Source organism: Cottoperca gobio, chromosome 23 (assembly GCF_900634415.1).
Source record: "Cottoperca gobio chromosome 23, fCotGob3.1, whole genome shotgun sequence".
Lineage (NCBI taxonomy): Eukaryota > Metazoa > Chordata > Actinopteri > Perciformes > Bovichtidae > Cottoperca > Cottoperca gobio.
Window position 1 is genome coordinate 4182734 of NC_041377.1, and position 15385 is coordinate 4198118.

General features: G+C 40.1%; 2 protein-coding genes across 2 annotated transcripts in view; one reads left to right on the forward strand and one right to left on the reverse strand.

The window, feature by feature from the left end:
* Positions 1–7540, reverse strand: part of snd1 (staphylococcal nuclease and tudor domain containing 1) — a 165684-nt gene extending 158144 nt beyond the window's left edge. The window contains 4 exon segments of the mRNA XM_029462488.1: positions 3011–3092; positions 3702–3822; positions 4534–4683; positions 7164–7540. Coding sequence (XP_029318348.1) covers positions 3011–3092; positions 3702–3822; positions 4534–4683; positions 7164–7235 — 425 coding nt within the window. The 5' untranslated portion in view covers positions 7236–7540.
* A 4312-nt stretch (positions 7541–11852) lies between these two features.
* pax4 (paired box 4) lies at positions 11853–14723 on the forward strand. The gene is given in 12 exon segments (XM_029462507.1): positions 11853–11883; positions 12103–12233; positions 12406–12621; positions 12708–12798; positions 12968–13017; positions 13019–13109; positions 13221–13303; positions 13383–13446; positions 13531–13598; positions 13761–13786; positions 14101–14207; positions 14395–14723. Coding segments are annotated over 12 exon segments (1287 nt in total).
* Positions 14724–15385: the final 662 nt, after the last annotated feature.

The window sequence follows — 15385 nt, forward strand, 5'->3', positions numbered from 1 at the left end:
TACTTAGAATTTTAAAGCGCTAAACAAGGAACAGAGAGCCACAAAGATAGTGAGAGAAAACCAACAATGCAATCAAGGAAAGCAGATATTGTAAAGCCACAGAAATTAAAGTGGAAAGCAACTCACAAGCAGAAATTGGTTAAGATACAGAAATAACTTCATGTGTGGAGGCAGATGATAGTGAACTTATCCATGTCTCCAAATAGACTGGAAGACGTTGCTGACCTATAAAAAGAAACCAACCAACCCTCACAGCTTGAGATCAAAACGGATATTGATGGATAGGAAAGTGCAACACCGAGCGAGGCTACTGGAGGGCCAAGAAAGAAGAACACTTTTCAATTCCCTTATATTTGAACACACTGTAGGCTATAGCTTTCATCTCCAGGTGGCTCCCTTGTGAAACCAAAAATACTTTAAATAGATACAAAATGTTGAACCTTAGCGCCCTGTTGTGTTTGCACAGTTTGAAGTCCTGTCCCACAGTGTACTTGACTAGAGGGGTTCCATTACGAGTGAGGGGCGAGGCCCAAGTGAGTACAGTTCATCCGCCAAGACATGTATACCCCTCAACAAGCATTCCTCTGGGGCTCAAGTTAAAAAGGAGCAATGGGGGATTAGAAAGCACAGTTGGTGTTAATGTAGCTTCCTTCTGCTCTGGTGGGTGGGTGTTGTAGAAAACAACTTGCCTGTGGTTTTAATTTTACAAAAAGGAAAGTTTATTGCCATTGAATCGGATCAATTCTCAGGCTCTAGCCACCTCAGCGAATGGATAACGCATTTTTAAAGTGTGAGTGACAGAGACGGAGATGAAAGAAGGAGTAGAGGAGATTGATGAATGCGTCTGTACCAATCACTGTATGGCTCAGAACCAAGGACAGCAGTTTTTTTTATGCCTGATCAAGTCAAGCTGATACGCCGTCAAACGATGAAGCCTCCAACAGCAAAACCAAAACACTCATCCGTGGGATTTTAATAAAATATAAACCTGCCCGACTCCGAGGGACGCAATATGTAGCACAAAGCTAAAGCTGACAGACAACGAAAAATAAATTAAAATCACATAATTCATTAATGGTAAACTTCAAGTTAGAGACTAGAATATTTCTTGTTGCAACAAGTCAACAAGATTCAAGACTGCAAGACATAAATTATATCTTTGTACTTTGTAGGGCAAAAAAAGCTCCATACAGTGTAATTAATAAGTGGAATGGAAACCAGTGTTTAAATATGCTTCAGGTAAACAACAACTTTGAGGATTATGAAGAAAGTTCTGCGGGAAGAATATTCATAACACCCAAGATCAAAAGCAGACAACTAACCACAACGACCTTGTTGATGGCTCTGCAATGACCTGGAGGCAAACCGTACTCATGTTTTATGGAGTTGTACTAAACCGAAGCCTTTCTGGGACTATGTAACTGCAACCATAAAGGACATTAATGGGATATGCATTCCAAACAACAGTGCTGGGATGTATTTAGTAAACATTTAGGAGTCTATACAAGGAAGAGAACGATACCAGGCGGCAAAGTTACTTGGACTCAATCCTCTGTTAGAATGTGGCACTTCAAGGTGACTTCATTTGCTCAAAATTGGGTAAGTAGCCCTACAGGAAACCTGTTAGTTTGGTCCAAAATACATGATTGTTACGTAGTTCATCTTACAGATTCAAAAGTTGAATACATAAATGGATAGAAATGAACATTTAATCAACTTGTGTTCAGTTTGCTGTGCGTGTGTGTGTGAGAGAGTAATTGTGTGTTCATTCTTGCTCTAATAAACCAATGAAAAGCCATAAACAAGTGAGCCCCAGCCTGTGCGCTGCTGAGCACTCGTCCCGGCCCTTAAATCTGTGAATTGGCTGCCCGTTTTCCCGAGCCGCAGTCAGCTTTTAAAAACACGTTTAACTGCAGTGTCCGGAGCCATCATCGTTATAGTCGCCCCCATAATCATGATCACATCGTAGTTAGTGTGATCAACGTAGCCAGTCACGAGAGGTAATGATATTGGAGGATAGCCCACTGAGAGACAAACTAAGACCTTAAGTCCTCACTGAGTAACGGGCCTCCCCTTTGGCCAAATGATGCCCGCTTACACTTAAAGCATCATTTACATTAGAGCTTGTTCTGGGCCATTGCACAGAATGCTTGAAATGGGTCATTAGTGGCAGAATCATCTCTGTTCATGTTGGAAGATACAGATGTAGCAGCATGAGTCAAATTGCTTGTAATGCGTGTAATGTGCAAATACTGCCACCGGGGGTTATATACCGTACTTTGTCATATAGCGCTGGGTGTGCAAGTGTATTTAGAAGATTACTGTGCGAGGGCAATGTGGCAGAAGAGGGTTTCAGAGGGACATCATTGTGGCAGCAGGGTAATACTGCCACCATCTGGGACTCCATGGCTCCATCTCAATTCTCTACAGTATTCTAGTTGAGGACTTATTTATAACACACACATCTCCCCACAGATCTACTCGTGCTGTTGTGCTGCTATACGAAGATTAGAATACCAGACTGAATGAGCAAGCCGTTTTGGAGGGAAAGCATTGATGGGATCAGTTTCTTCTATAATGACACCCGCAAGGTGAGCCATGCCAACGCAGCTGGAATCATAACAAATATAATGCATACCAGAGAAACTGATACTGTATGTAACAATTAGATATTCCAAAGAGAAAGTACGACATTTGGTAGTCACATATTGCGAGGGCTCTAATCGGTACATAAAGTTGAATCTAAAACGTATTTTCTTTACGAGTCATCTTAACAAAAAGCAGAGACAGTCAGAATTAAAACCTAACCTTCCACATCAGTTTCATGCTGACGCCTAAATATTCTAACAGTGAGTGTTTTGCGGCTGACAAAACAATGCCGAGCTCTTGGAACTATACTGTAAAGAAAGTGTCATGCCATTCGGCCTGTACATAAACCATTCATGTCAACAAACAAACAAACAAACAGGAACACATTACAGGTTCAGTGTCAGAGAAGCAAAAATCTTACTTGTTCCCCCTGATTCCTTCCCTGCGGACTGTGGCAAAGCCCTCGTTCACCAAAGTGTCAGCAAGGTTCTCGCCTGTTGTGTCTAAAATGAGAGGACGGAGGAAAAAACAAACACACAAACACAATCGACCGGTACGATTAGAATTACACCGCACTTAGTTCAGGTCGGGTTATTTGATTGGACAAGAAGCAATCATGAGTGCTGACATTTCGGATAAGAGGGACAAGTAGCGACACAAAAACAAAAATCACATTTTGCAAGTGTTCTGATTTAACGGTTGACTACAAAAGACTCTCTTTAAATCGTACTTGTAGCTGATAAACTAGCAGCAAGTACAACTTCCCTGTAAAATGCTCTTCAGTGCTGTACCCCCGTCAAACTGTTTGAAAAACAAGGTACTTAAACACATTCTAATGCCATTTCAGCACAAAATATGTACAGTACTGGGACGGCACAATCATAACCCAGAATTTTGGGGAGACCCCTTGAGTTTCAATTACTGTGTAACCGAGATGCAATAATGACTTCCGCATCACAGGTATGTTGAATTCAGTACAACATGTTCCTTCTTATATGATTTTGCTTTATTCCTACAACAACAAAATAGAAACATTTATGGAATGAGTGTTTTTTCCCCAACGTGGATATTGTTCAGACCAGTTTTGAGTTTAAATGCGACAGTCCACTCACCTCTCCCCAGGTAGACTATGCCGTACTCCCTGCCCAAAGCGGTCTTGATTTCCACAGTGAAGCACACTTCTTTGCCGATTAGCTTCTTCCGCAGGAACTCTCGGGCTTGAAAGGCCCATGGCTGCAATACAGACAGGAACATTAATGTACTCCTCTAAAGGGCAATCATATCACAAGTTAATCACTTACAACTAATAAGGTGTGTGTTGATGAACCAGTAGAACAACTAGTAGATGCATACTGCTGCAACAACACACAATTCAATAAGATAGTATCTGGCGTAAAGCAAACTATCTCTGTAAGCCGATTTAAATGGATTATTGCTTTCTTCTTTCATCGGATAAGTTAAAAGGCATGACAGTCTGTCGAAGCTAAATTAGAAATGTATTTAAAAATAAAAAGCAGAAATTTTTGTCTTCAGATACCAATAGATTTAAAAAAACAAAAACAGGCAGCAGAACAGACAGTAGTCTGGTTTGGCTGTGATAAACACATTGAGGGACTTTTTCAAAGGAGTGAAAAGAAAATTACACGAAGCCTCAAGCTCAATTTAGAATTGACATGTTTATCTCTGGGCTACATAATCATTTATAAAATAAAGCATGGCCTGAATAAACAATTCATACATAATTACAACTGCTGCATGGAAATAAGTTTAAGTAAAGCCATGTGACTCCAAAGGTAAATCTTCTAACTACAGTAATAACAAGGACAACCAAATTGGAATATCAGAGCTCTGTGTTCTGCAGGGCTTCATACAGGGACCTTGTTCTGCCTTTGCCAAACACACACAAATATAAACAAACAAACACAATGGGATAGAGCTGCTCACCTCATCAGGGGTGTCCTTCGTGTCGGTCTGGCCCTGAGCGGCTCGACGGGCCATGGACCCAGCTCGGATATTACTGAGATTGATCTGACGCTCTGGGGGTGGGCCACCTCGAGGCTGGCCCCGAACAATGATAGCACAGCCTGACAAGACCTGGGAGAGATGACAATAAAGACAGTTCAATGTGGAGGCGATAAAATCAACATTCAAAAATTATTTGCCGTACCACCGTTTCATTCGACAAATGCAGATAATATCTTCAAGCACTCTTCTTGGTTTCTAAAATGTAGTCATCACAAAAAATAAAGATGATGCAACAGGCCACAAACAGCAGGAACAAATACCAGACTACAACACCTGTGTGGAAGGAAGAAAGTATGGGTCGCTTTTAGTTTACGGTTCTCCTCAGACAATACATGCACTCTGGTACATTCAGTTAATTGTTGTATTGGCATTTGCATTGCGGCAAGTGTCAATCGGATAAGCACTATGAGAGGGATCATGGAGGATTCATTTGAAACCGGTGTAACATATACACGTACAGTAGATCGGCAAATAAGGAAATCATCAATTTAGTGGATTAGATCCGAGCAAGTGTGTGGATGCAAATCAGCTGCCAGTTCACAACATCATCAGAGCTTTAAATGAGCAAAATCTTAAAAGATGTTACAGGAGCCCGGAAACTTTTATAGAACTGGAAAGCAACTTCACGTTGTCATGGAGACAGCCTGTCATTCAAACGTAAGGCGAGATCATGCCATCTGATAACGTAGCGAAATACAAAAAAAAAAAAAAATAACCTACTCTTGGGTTTGACAACCATGGCATTTACACGAATCTGAGCAAACAACTTTTATCTGCGGACTCTTGTCTGCAGGGAGCATCACTGGGGGCTGTTGATCTAAGATGTGGGCTAGATAAAGTCTTTCGTCAAACCTGCTCCATTCCCCACTCTCTGTCTCAGTCCCTCGAAGTAAAGACTAAGCAGGAGTATTTGTATTTTTTTTTTATACACTGGCCATGCATGGAAAAAGAGGCACTATCTCTCCCTCCTCCCCCCCCCCTTCTCTGTTGACAAAAGGTACAAGTTCCACTTGGAATGCACTACTCCCTCGTCACCTTTCTCAAGGCACAGACTAGATTGTATCAGATAAGGGCCATTAATAAAAAGGTTTGGATACAAATCTATATAATGTATACTGTGTGCAATATAATTAATTTCTTACCAAAATATTTTTAATCTAACTACTCAGACGGGTGCACCAACAAAACCCTCAATCCCTTTGGTAATAAACCCACAAGAGTGTAACCAGCTCACACACACACTGCCTTCTCAAGGGAGGACACCAGTGCTAGTGTTTACAGTTACCAGTTACAAAAACAGCCCTTCTTATAACAACTGGGGACACGTTTTGTCTTACTAACAATAACACCTAAAACAAGTTACCATATAGCCTACAACGGGGTAACTTTTAATTCACCCGTTTGCTCGGGTCTGTTTCATGGGTGGCATACAGACGACTGTGGGTACCATACACGGGTCAAAATATGGAACTATACAAGGCATTCATTGAGAAAATACATTCACTTTATCTAGATAAGTAACTTTAGAATTAGAACAAAGTGCCAGGCCGAAGCTAATATCAAAGAAAGTGAAGCAACATAGCAGAGACTACACACAACCGAGATGAATGGGAGGTTATAGGGGCAAGACCGCTGTAGCTACGTGTCAGTTTCCCGTGGTTGGCTTTAACCAGCACACTGGGGAAATGCTCTGTGTGACTTAAAGTGAAGGAAAACGTTAACCAGCGAATACAATTCAACATTTCCTGACGTTGATATCCGGTACTTTAACCGCTGAAATATGACACAATAGCATTTATAGAAAATGCTGAGGGGGGGGGACCATAATAAAGTAATATAAGGCAAAAGGTTTGGGTGTTAGCTTACACGCTACTTCACTATGTACTCATTTATACGTGGCCAATAGGATAAATGAAATGCGTAAACGCTGTCGACTCCGTGTTCAGTAGCACCCCAGACAACGAACTTTGTTCATGTAACGTAAATCAAAACTTGCTGGATAGTAAACGGCAGTTAGCAAACCGTTAGCTAGCCGATAGCTGGGAAACTAAACATCTGTTAACGTTACAGCTAACGGTGACTTAGTTACTCTATGTCAGTTTCCAGTCAGCTTGGCTATAAGTACATGGGAATCAACTTTGTCTCATGACAGTGGACTTTTGACAGATTAATATTTGTCAGTAGACATTACTTTTACACTGAAACGGTTAGTTTAAGTTAAAGCTAACTAGCAAGATAGCACACAATGGCTAACGTCTATTGGCTTCAGCTTATTAGCAGGCTAGCAAATTGTGTAGCAAACCAGCTAATGTTAGCTGGCATGCTGTCGCAGGCAGGTGTGCTGAATGTTAGTGACAGTTGTTGGTGAAACATTGCCACTACTGGCATTTAACGGACAGTTGCATCTATATCGTCAAAGAAGTTAAATTAAAGTTGCATGACAACCGACAGTTAGTATAGCCTTCATTAGCCCTTGGCTAACTAAGCTAACTAGCTGTATGGATAGACACACGTAGTGAGCTCACATATTCTTATGTTAGGATTCCTACCATTTTCACAATTCCTCTTTGCAGAGAAGCCGGAGAAGTGGCAGCCTGAGCTGGTGCCGAAACAGATGCCATGTCCACCGGTTTAAGATATAACGCCGTTAAGGGGTGACCAGGTAAGGGAGCTGGGACTCTAAAGTGAAGGACTGTTCTACTGAAAGCCAAGAGAAAAAGGCTGAACACCGATCAACACACACGTTATACCGGAAACACACTTTGCCATGCATACACACACGTCAAAATCTTTCCGGGTCTAGATGGCAGAATGAATGGGAGCGAATGGAGACGCTTCTCGACCGCGTAAGCAAATTGAAATAAAGTCTTCCGGAGCAAGAGGTGCGACACGTCAGCATAGCGTTAACTCGACTAATGCTGCCTTCACGGGTTATCGGAAATCTCTCCTTCGATCTGAGCTTCAACCTGACGGCCATACAATATGACTAAATACGTATAAATGTTGCAACAGCTGCCAGAAATAAATCATTAGGGTTCTGAGAGCACAGAAGATGTGTCAACTATATATGTTAAAAAATATATAACTGATTATAAGTAGACAGCTGCATCAACAGTTTTTTGTTTTTAATAAATAAATTCACCCCAATCTCCTGCACATCTTCTTCTCCTAATTCTGGCCCTGCAGCTTTGTTCCACAATATTTCCAGACTGAAATGAAATAAACCAAAGAGGATATTATAATATAACATAGTTATGTGATTTTTAAGTATCGTTATTTTGGACTATATTTTACAGGTTGTCACAATGCAACACATAAGCATAAGCTGGTGTTCACTGTGCATGGCCAAATATATTGAAATATTTGATTAAACTCTCTTGAAATTGGACAGTTCATTCACTTATGGACACTTTTTTTTGGCATTTGGAAAGCAGGAAAAGCACAGGTGGAGTTAATACCATTACTGTACCAGTTCCAGGGCTCTGGTATTGTGTATGATCACACACTGTTATGGCCTACTGGGACACTAATGGAGCCATTGTTAATGTTAATACTAATATATGCGCTTATCACAGAATGTTTGTCACTTTAAACTCTAATAAAATTTGTCTTAAGATGAATATGAAACCATTCTAAATATGACGATGGCAAATAACGAGTAATGGATAGTGTCACCATCAATGTTGTGGCGGTTTCATCAAACGGGGGATAATCTTGCATCAGATGATTTTTTTATTTTGCTGCTGCTCAGTTGTACTTGGCAGCTCGCAGATGTGATCGTGAGTAACTGTATGAGTGGGAAGCAGGGCATTGCTGGCAAAGAACATTAATGCTCATGGGACTTACTCTAAATATTTGCAGGCTTGAGATGTTTTTATGACTCTTTTAATGCTCTGACATTAATTCCCAAAAGGAGTAGCATGTAACGACTACTATGAACTGTGTGTGACTGGGAGATACAGGCAGACAGAATGCTCCTTGGCATAGGTTATAATTCTCTAGTGGTCCGAAATGTCCCATTGGTATTTAGTTAGGACTTAAATCTAGTACCGGTTGTGTGGAACGCTCTAAATTTACAGTATAGTTTCATATCCTATAGGTCTAATCTTGTATTTAAGTATATATCTAATCAAGGTTAATTGCTACAAATAACCTCCCTTCCCCACTCACCTCCATGCATATGTGTGCATACTACAAATTATAGTAGTTTAGATGTACATAAACCTATGCAATGAGTTGTAAATGGTAATGACTTACAGTTGGCTTCCTATAAGCATTTGTGATTATGCTTTAGTATGTTTGGATGTCCAGTCAGTCAGTGCTGGCGAGGGAGATTGTTTACTTCATTGTCGACAAATAAACATTATCAAACTAATATATGTTGATATTATTGGAAGATATGTATGTACCATATTAAGCTTGGGCAATTCAAGCCAGAGCATCTTGCATTGTTATTACTAGTCAGTTTTATTTCCACAAAACAAAACAAAAATATTTTTAATTAGTGTTTTATCAGCTACTCACTTATTTTCGTTGTGTCAGGAGAGAAGCTGGCATTGCCTTAAAGTTATTTACATGATAAGTCATAAATAAACAATCAGATTGTAGGAATTATTATGTTATGATTTATTTTTTATTCTCTTATTGGGTTTCCACTAGACAGCTACATCGACATAAGAGTTCATACTTATAATGCAAAAGTAACAGGAAAGATAATCATGCACTCTACTGCTGACCTTTAGTACACTGTATTCAAATGGCTCACTGTGGTCTGATTCGGTTAATCTGTAATTGTCTTTACAAAAGGCTGTACACTATTATTAGGAAGACGGTTAAAGGCAACAGTGAGAGTTTATAGGTAATGTCATGTATTGAAATACCATACGGATAGCGCTTGTTTTGTTTAAACCGTGGTGCGCAAAGTGAAAAAATAAAATCTGTCAATGATAACATGTCTATCGCCAACAAACCTAACGATACTTAATAAAATATGAATGGAACAGAAACAGCTTGTGTATTATCATATTTCTGCTTCTTCGCGTTACAGTGCTCAACACATACTGTCTTCAGACGAGTGACGCAAGTTTTCACCAAAACAATCGTATTAAAAGTGGATTTAGATCAGAATCAGGAAGAAGGATCTCTGCCGTGGGCATGCTATTCCACCTGTGTTATAAGAAGATAATTATGGATAACAAGACAATGTTTAAAGACAATGTTAGAATAAAAGAAACGCATTCAATTTGTATTTTTTTTCAAAAAACATAGAAGTTCAAAACGATCGTGGAAGATTTGGTAATGTGGAATATGAACAGTTGTAGCACAGGTACTTTAATCTAGGCTCCATAACATATGTAATTATCACGTCAGGTATCCAATTTTGAGTTTTTAAATCTTTTGAAAAAAACAAGTGGAAAACTCCACCGATAACCTTAAGGTCACATACTTTTGCTTGTTTCAAAATAAAGTATTTAAGACTCAGGAAACATTAAGTAGCATGTTAACATAGACGATTTTTGTGTCTCGGTTTACAGCTGAAATCGGCACATTTGGCTAGTCCATTAAATATGGAGGTAGGACATCTATTATAATAAAGGACTAAAGCAGGAGTCTGCGTTCACAGCATGGGAAAAACATTCACAAGTACAAATCAAAATGAAAAACATGGACGATACATACATCTCATAACAGGGAGGAGAAAATTGCTAGCGACTAGGCAGCTCCATTGCGCACACGGCACCTCAGTGCGCTTTGGAGAGGTTTTGGTAACCTTTTTACGCGGATGAATTATCCACATTTCTCAACGCTTCGAGGCGCAGTAAAGCACCGATATAGGTGTTTTATGCACACGACGAACACCTCCGACGTATTAATAAAATGTCAACTTATTTTGTGGCAGCATTCATCAACTTAAACTCCCGCTCCCTCCTTTGGCGAGCCCAGATTTGAATTTACGCACCACTAATATGCGGTACTGTCTCAACAACACAACCTAAGTACTTTAATCAACCTCGTTTGGCACACACTGTACGTGCAATAAAGTACTATAAATCAATGACCACATCAACTCGCCGGTAATAAATGAAAATGCTTGCCTTATTTGTCCTTTGTCTCGGTTGGCAAGGAGATGATGGTGTCCAAAATGGCTGTCCTCTATCTAACCTGGCTGATTGTACACAGAGAGTATTATTGTCCTCTAACCCATGGTTAATGTATAATTTGGGCCATATGGCATTTTAAAATCTCAGCCTTTATTTCGGTGGCACTTCGATCTGTGTGGACCCAACTAATGATATTCAATTAGTCATTAAACAGGCCAAAAGACGAGCCTTGTGTGGGTTTTCACATGGGCTAATATTTGCTCGTCAAATATTTCCCTTTGAAACGTTTACAACGCATTTTTATCTGCTGGCTGCCCAAGGAACATCTGTGAGGGTTATTTTAGCCTCTCCTACTGGATAAACGAGGTCCCCCAATTGGCCCTTTCCTTGCGCCCACATACGACTCTATTTGTTCACGTTTTAAAATAAAATGTAATAAAGAGAGACTGGGTGATGGATTTATGATTTATCAAAAGCACTTTACCATATGGCAGTCGTCATTGGCGCAGATTTCCAAATGTTTGTTTTATGAAAGGAGACCAGAGATCCTTTTAATCTGAGCCACTTAGCCTGGGAAAGGATGCTCAAGTCACGTGACTACAAGTCCTCTATTTCCTCTATTACGACATGTTTGATTTACACAATAACTAGAACGAGCTCAAATGTAGACTTACTTAAGTTAAGTTACAGTCAGTGTAACTCATGTCCATGACTCAATCCTTCCCCTGCATTATGCTAAAAAATCTAATTATTTTTGAAAATCCCTGAAACAAATAACAATTCAAGAGGAATTGAATCCCGAATATTGTTATAAGTCTTAAAGACATTCAAACCTGAAGCCCATTTGAAGTCTGTAATGCCTACATTCACATCCAGGCAATATTGACATTTCAGGTAACAGGCCACACGTCATGTGGAGGTCTGCAGGCCTATAAATGTCTGCTGAAGGGCGTGATTCCCCTCATTGTCTTCACCAGAGATGCGCGGAGTTTCCTGCACAATTATTGTTTTAAAACAAGCGACGTGGACTTTCCATTTGCTTTTTTATTTCTTAATTTTTTATTATTTTCTTCTGGCGGTATTACGCATTTTGTTTTTGTGTTCAATTTCATCCATCAAGTCTGAGATCAAGCGGAGATGTGCGGGACAAACGATCTGCCAAATAAAGGTTACTTTTACGATTTCTTTATACTGCACTTTAAGACTGTAATGAGATTCTAAGACACATACTTAAAGCGTCTGCTGAGGCATTATATTGCAATAAAACTAGTCCAGATGTAAAACTGTAGTAAAAGTAATTCAAGTTTGCTATTTTTCCATAGCGATTAAGCAATTTAAACCACTTTGTAAAGACATATTTAAATAGTATAAGCTGTGTTATAATAAGGTGGTGGAAGTGTCAACCAGCTAGGAGGGCTGTTTCTCAACGGCAGACCTCTCCCGGAATCCAAGAGGAGGAAAATGATTGAACTGGCCTCGGAGGGAGTCCGTCCGAGCCAGATCTCCAGGATACTTCGGGTACGCAAAACTATTTTGGCACAAATAACTCCATTAAGCAGGTCATATTTTTGTGAGAACAGTTGGATAACACATCTTGCCTTGTTAATATTCACACGCACAGGTCAGTGTTAGTAAATAAAAACACCACATTATATCAGAATTTAAGAAAGCATCCTACTGCGTATTTCAGGTGTCCAACGGGTGCGTCAGTAAGATCCTGAGCCGCTTCCACCGCACTGGCCTCCTGGAGCCCAAGACCATTGGAGGGAGCCGACCTCGGCTTCTCACCCCCGGGGTCATCTCTACAATCATCAAGTGCAAAAGGGAGAATCCAACCATTTTTGCTTGGGAAATTCGAAAACGGCTTGCAGCAGCACGGATATGCAAAGCCTCCAAAGTGCCCAGCGTAAGTGAGTTTGAAGTTTTGTTTTCATGAGACTGAACGTGTTCCAGCATTTGACAAGATGCTTCTTGCACACTGTGTTCCGCAAGGTGTCGTCTATAAATCGGATTTTAAGAAAGATCCACTTGGACCACGGACCGACGTGCATGGAGATCAATGCGCACTTCAGGACTGAGCAGGGTAAGTCACTGGACTACTGAGAATAAGTGAAAGAATCTAGAGTCACATCTAGCTGGTTATTATTATTATTATTATAAGGAACAATTTCCCAAAGAACCTAATCTAACCATTTTTACAATCGCCTGATGATTTCCTACATATCTAGTAATCTGCTGTAATGTGTGTGCAGATTTAGATTCTCTGATTCAAGAAGAAGTGCGTGAAAGAAAGATGTTTGAAGGCAGTGTGCAGCAACGACCAGAAGCCTAAAGGTGTCCAGCACCGAAACCGCACCACCTTCACCCCAGAGCAGAGTTCAGCACTGGAGCAAGGTGATTTAAAAATCTCTCAAAGAGTCTCACGCGTGTCTCGAGCTAACACAACACTGCATCTTTCCATTAAGACCAGCTCACTTAAATGCACGTTTCTATCTCCTGGACCAGAGTTCTCTCACAGCCACTATGCAGATATGTACACCAGAGAGAAACTGTCAGCTCAGATCAAACTTCCTGAGGACACCATCAAGGTAGAGTCATCCTTTGTATTCATCACAATGCTGCATGCAGAATTACACCTTTAATCTGATGGTTGTTTGTCTCTCAAAGGTTTGGTTTTCAAACAGACGAGCTAAATGGAGGAGGGAGGCCAAGCACAGGAGCGGCACACAGAGTAAGTGTGTGTGTGCTCATAGAAAAGGCCTAGAAAGATGACGCATAGTAGAACGTTGTTTGACAGAATACGTTTCTCTTGCAGACCTTCAAAAGCAAAGAGATTTTGTTCCCGTGAATCCAACAATACCGCACAGCTTCACGTCTCAACAGGTACATTCTGAATAATCCCTTCATGAAAACGTTTTCTTCTGAATCAGCTTCTTACTTTGAGCGATGGTTGCACACATGAACACACGATATCTGCATAAAGCAAGAACAGTTGTCGTTGTTTCACTTATTTATTCCTTCTTTTATCGCTGTCTGATGAAAAAGGGGATGAAGAAGGATTTAGCAAAAACGTAAATGGTGTGTTGTTCGGTCACTGTCAATCATATCTAATCCAATTTATGAAGCAGATTAGCTGAGGTTTTGACTTTGAAATTCTTACCAAACAATACCCAAAGATGCTATTTCTTTTACCTTAATTTTGCCTATTTAGTCATGGGTATTTATTGATAATACTTTCAATTAGAGCCAAGTGTTTAAGGGCTTTAAAAAAAATGTAATATTCTTCAAGTAATATGACTATTGTGATTAAAGTCCTATTAATACAAAAGTGTGTGTTTCTCTTACTGTTTAATCATATTTGGACCGTTTTTGTGTTGATTTGAAGGCAAGCAGGATTGTCAGGAGTCTACTGTGAAAACTCAAATGCCTCCCCTCCATACGACACAGTTTCCAGGAAGTTGCAAAATGGCTACTTCTTCCCAACGGAAACAGGTACATTTTTAAAATAAAGAAATCAGTGTGTTTAGTTGTCTCTATCCTGTTTGATTGTCATGGCGAGTTTATAAAGTCATGACTTACTGGTGGAAATCTGAGAGTAGCTGCAATGATATACTTAATTCTTTTTACTCCTACATTGGCTCTAAAGTGTACTAATTATTTACTTCAATCTGATATCCAGGTATGAGACATTCTGAACATTTGACATCTATCTCAGCCCCACCCTCATTCCTCCATCAGTCTAACACCACGGTGGCTCACACCATGGCGGACAAGACTCCACTGGATATTCTCCACAGAGATAGATTCACTTTCCCATCGGTCCACCATCACACAGACACAAGGACATCCCTCCCTTCTTCTACCGAGACAATAAGAGCAGACCACCCTGTGACCCAGTGCTGGAACCCGCAGGGGATTTCTTTGACCTGGAGCCAGCTTCAAACAGATGAGAGGTTTCTATTGGGGCATCAGCCCTGGGATGTGAACGCACATCGCTACCTGGACTAAATGTTAGTGAGCATGTTCGTATATTATGAGTGCAGCTCATTTTATAGACTGTAGGGACACATTCTCACCAGCAGAGGGCGACAGAGGACCGGAGTTACAATCCCTTACGTTCATATTTGTTCTTTTTATTTATTTTTTACACTCACTGCATCTTCTCTCATCACTTTTCTTGAATCAGAACTCTTGAATTAGGACAACAATAGAGGTTCTTGTTGTAAACGTTTGTTTTGGTTACATAAGACAATCCTGATTGATCTTAATTAATCCACTATAAATCAGTTTGACTAAGTTAATGCAAAAAGTGCTGACATGGTAATAAGTTTTTTTTGTTGTTTTTTTAATGAAGTGATGATTGGTTTTATTTATGGGAATTTCCAGCCAGGAAATAAAGTATTAAATGCCAACGTGTGATTAAGCCAATGAACACAGGTTCTGCTTGAAAGAGTGTAGATTTTAGAGCCTCCATTTAAGTGCTTATAGAGAATATTAAAACACAAATGATATTCGAGCGTAACTTTAACTGGATGCTCTACAACATCGTGACATAAATCATTGCTCCATGGATCATTTAAGGTTACCACTGGATAATACGGATGGTATCTCTTTTATAGTCTTGGGGCTTGCTTTTGTTTCAGCGCAGAAGGAAGGTTAAGGCGCTCCTC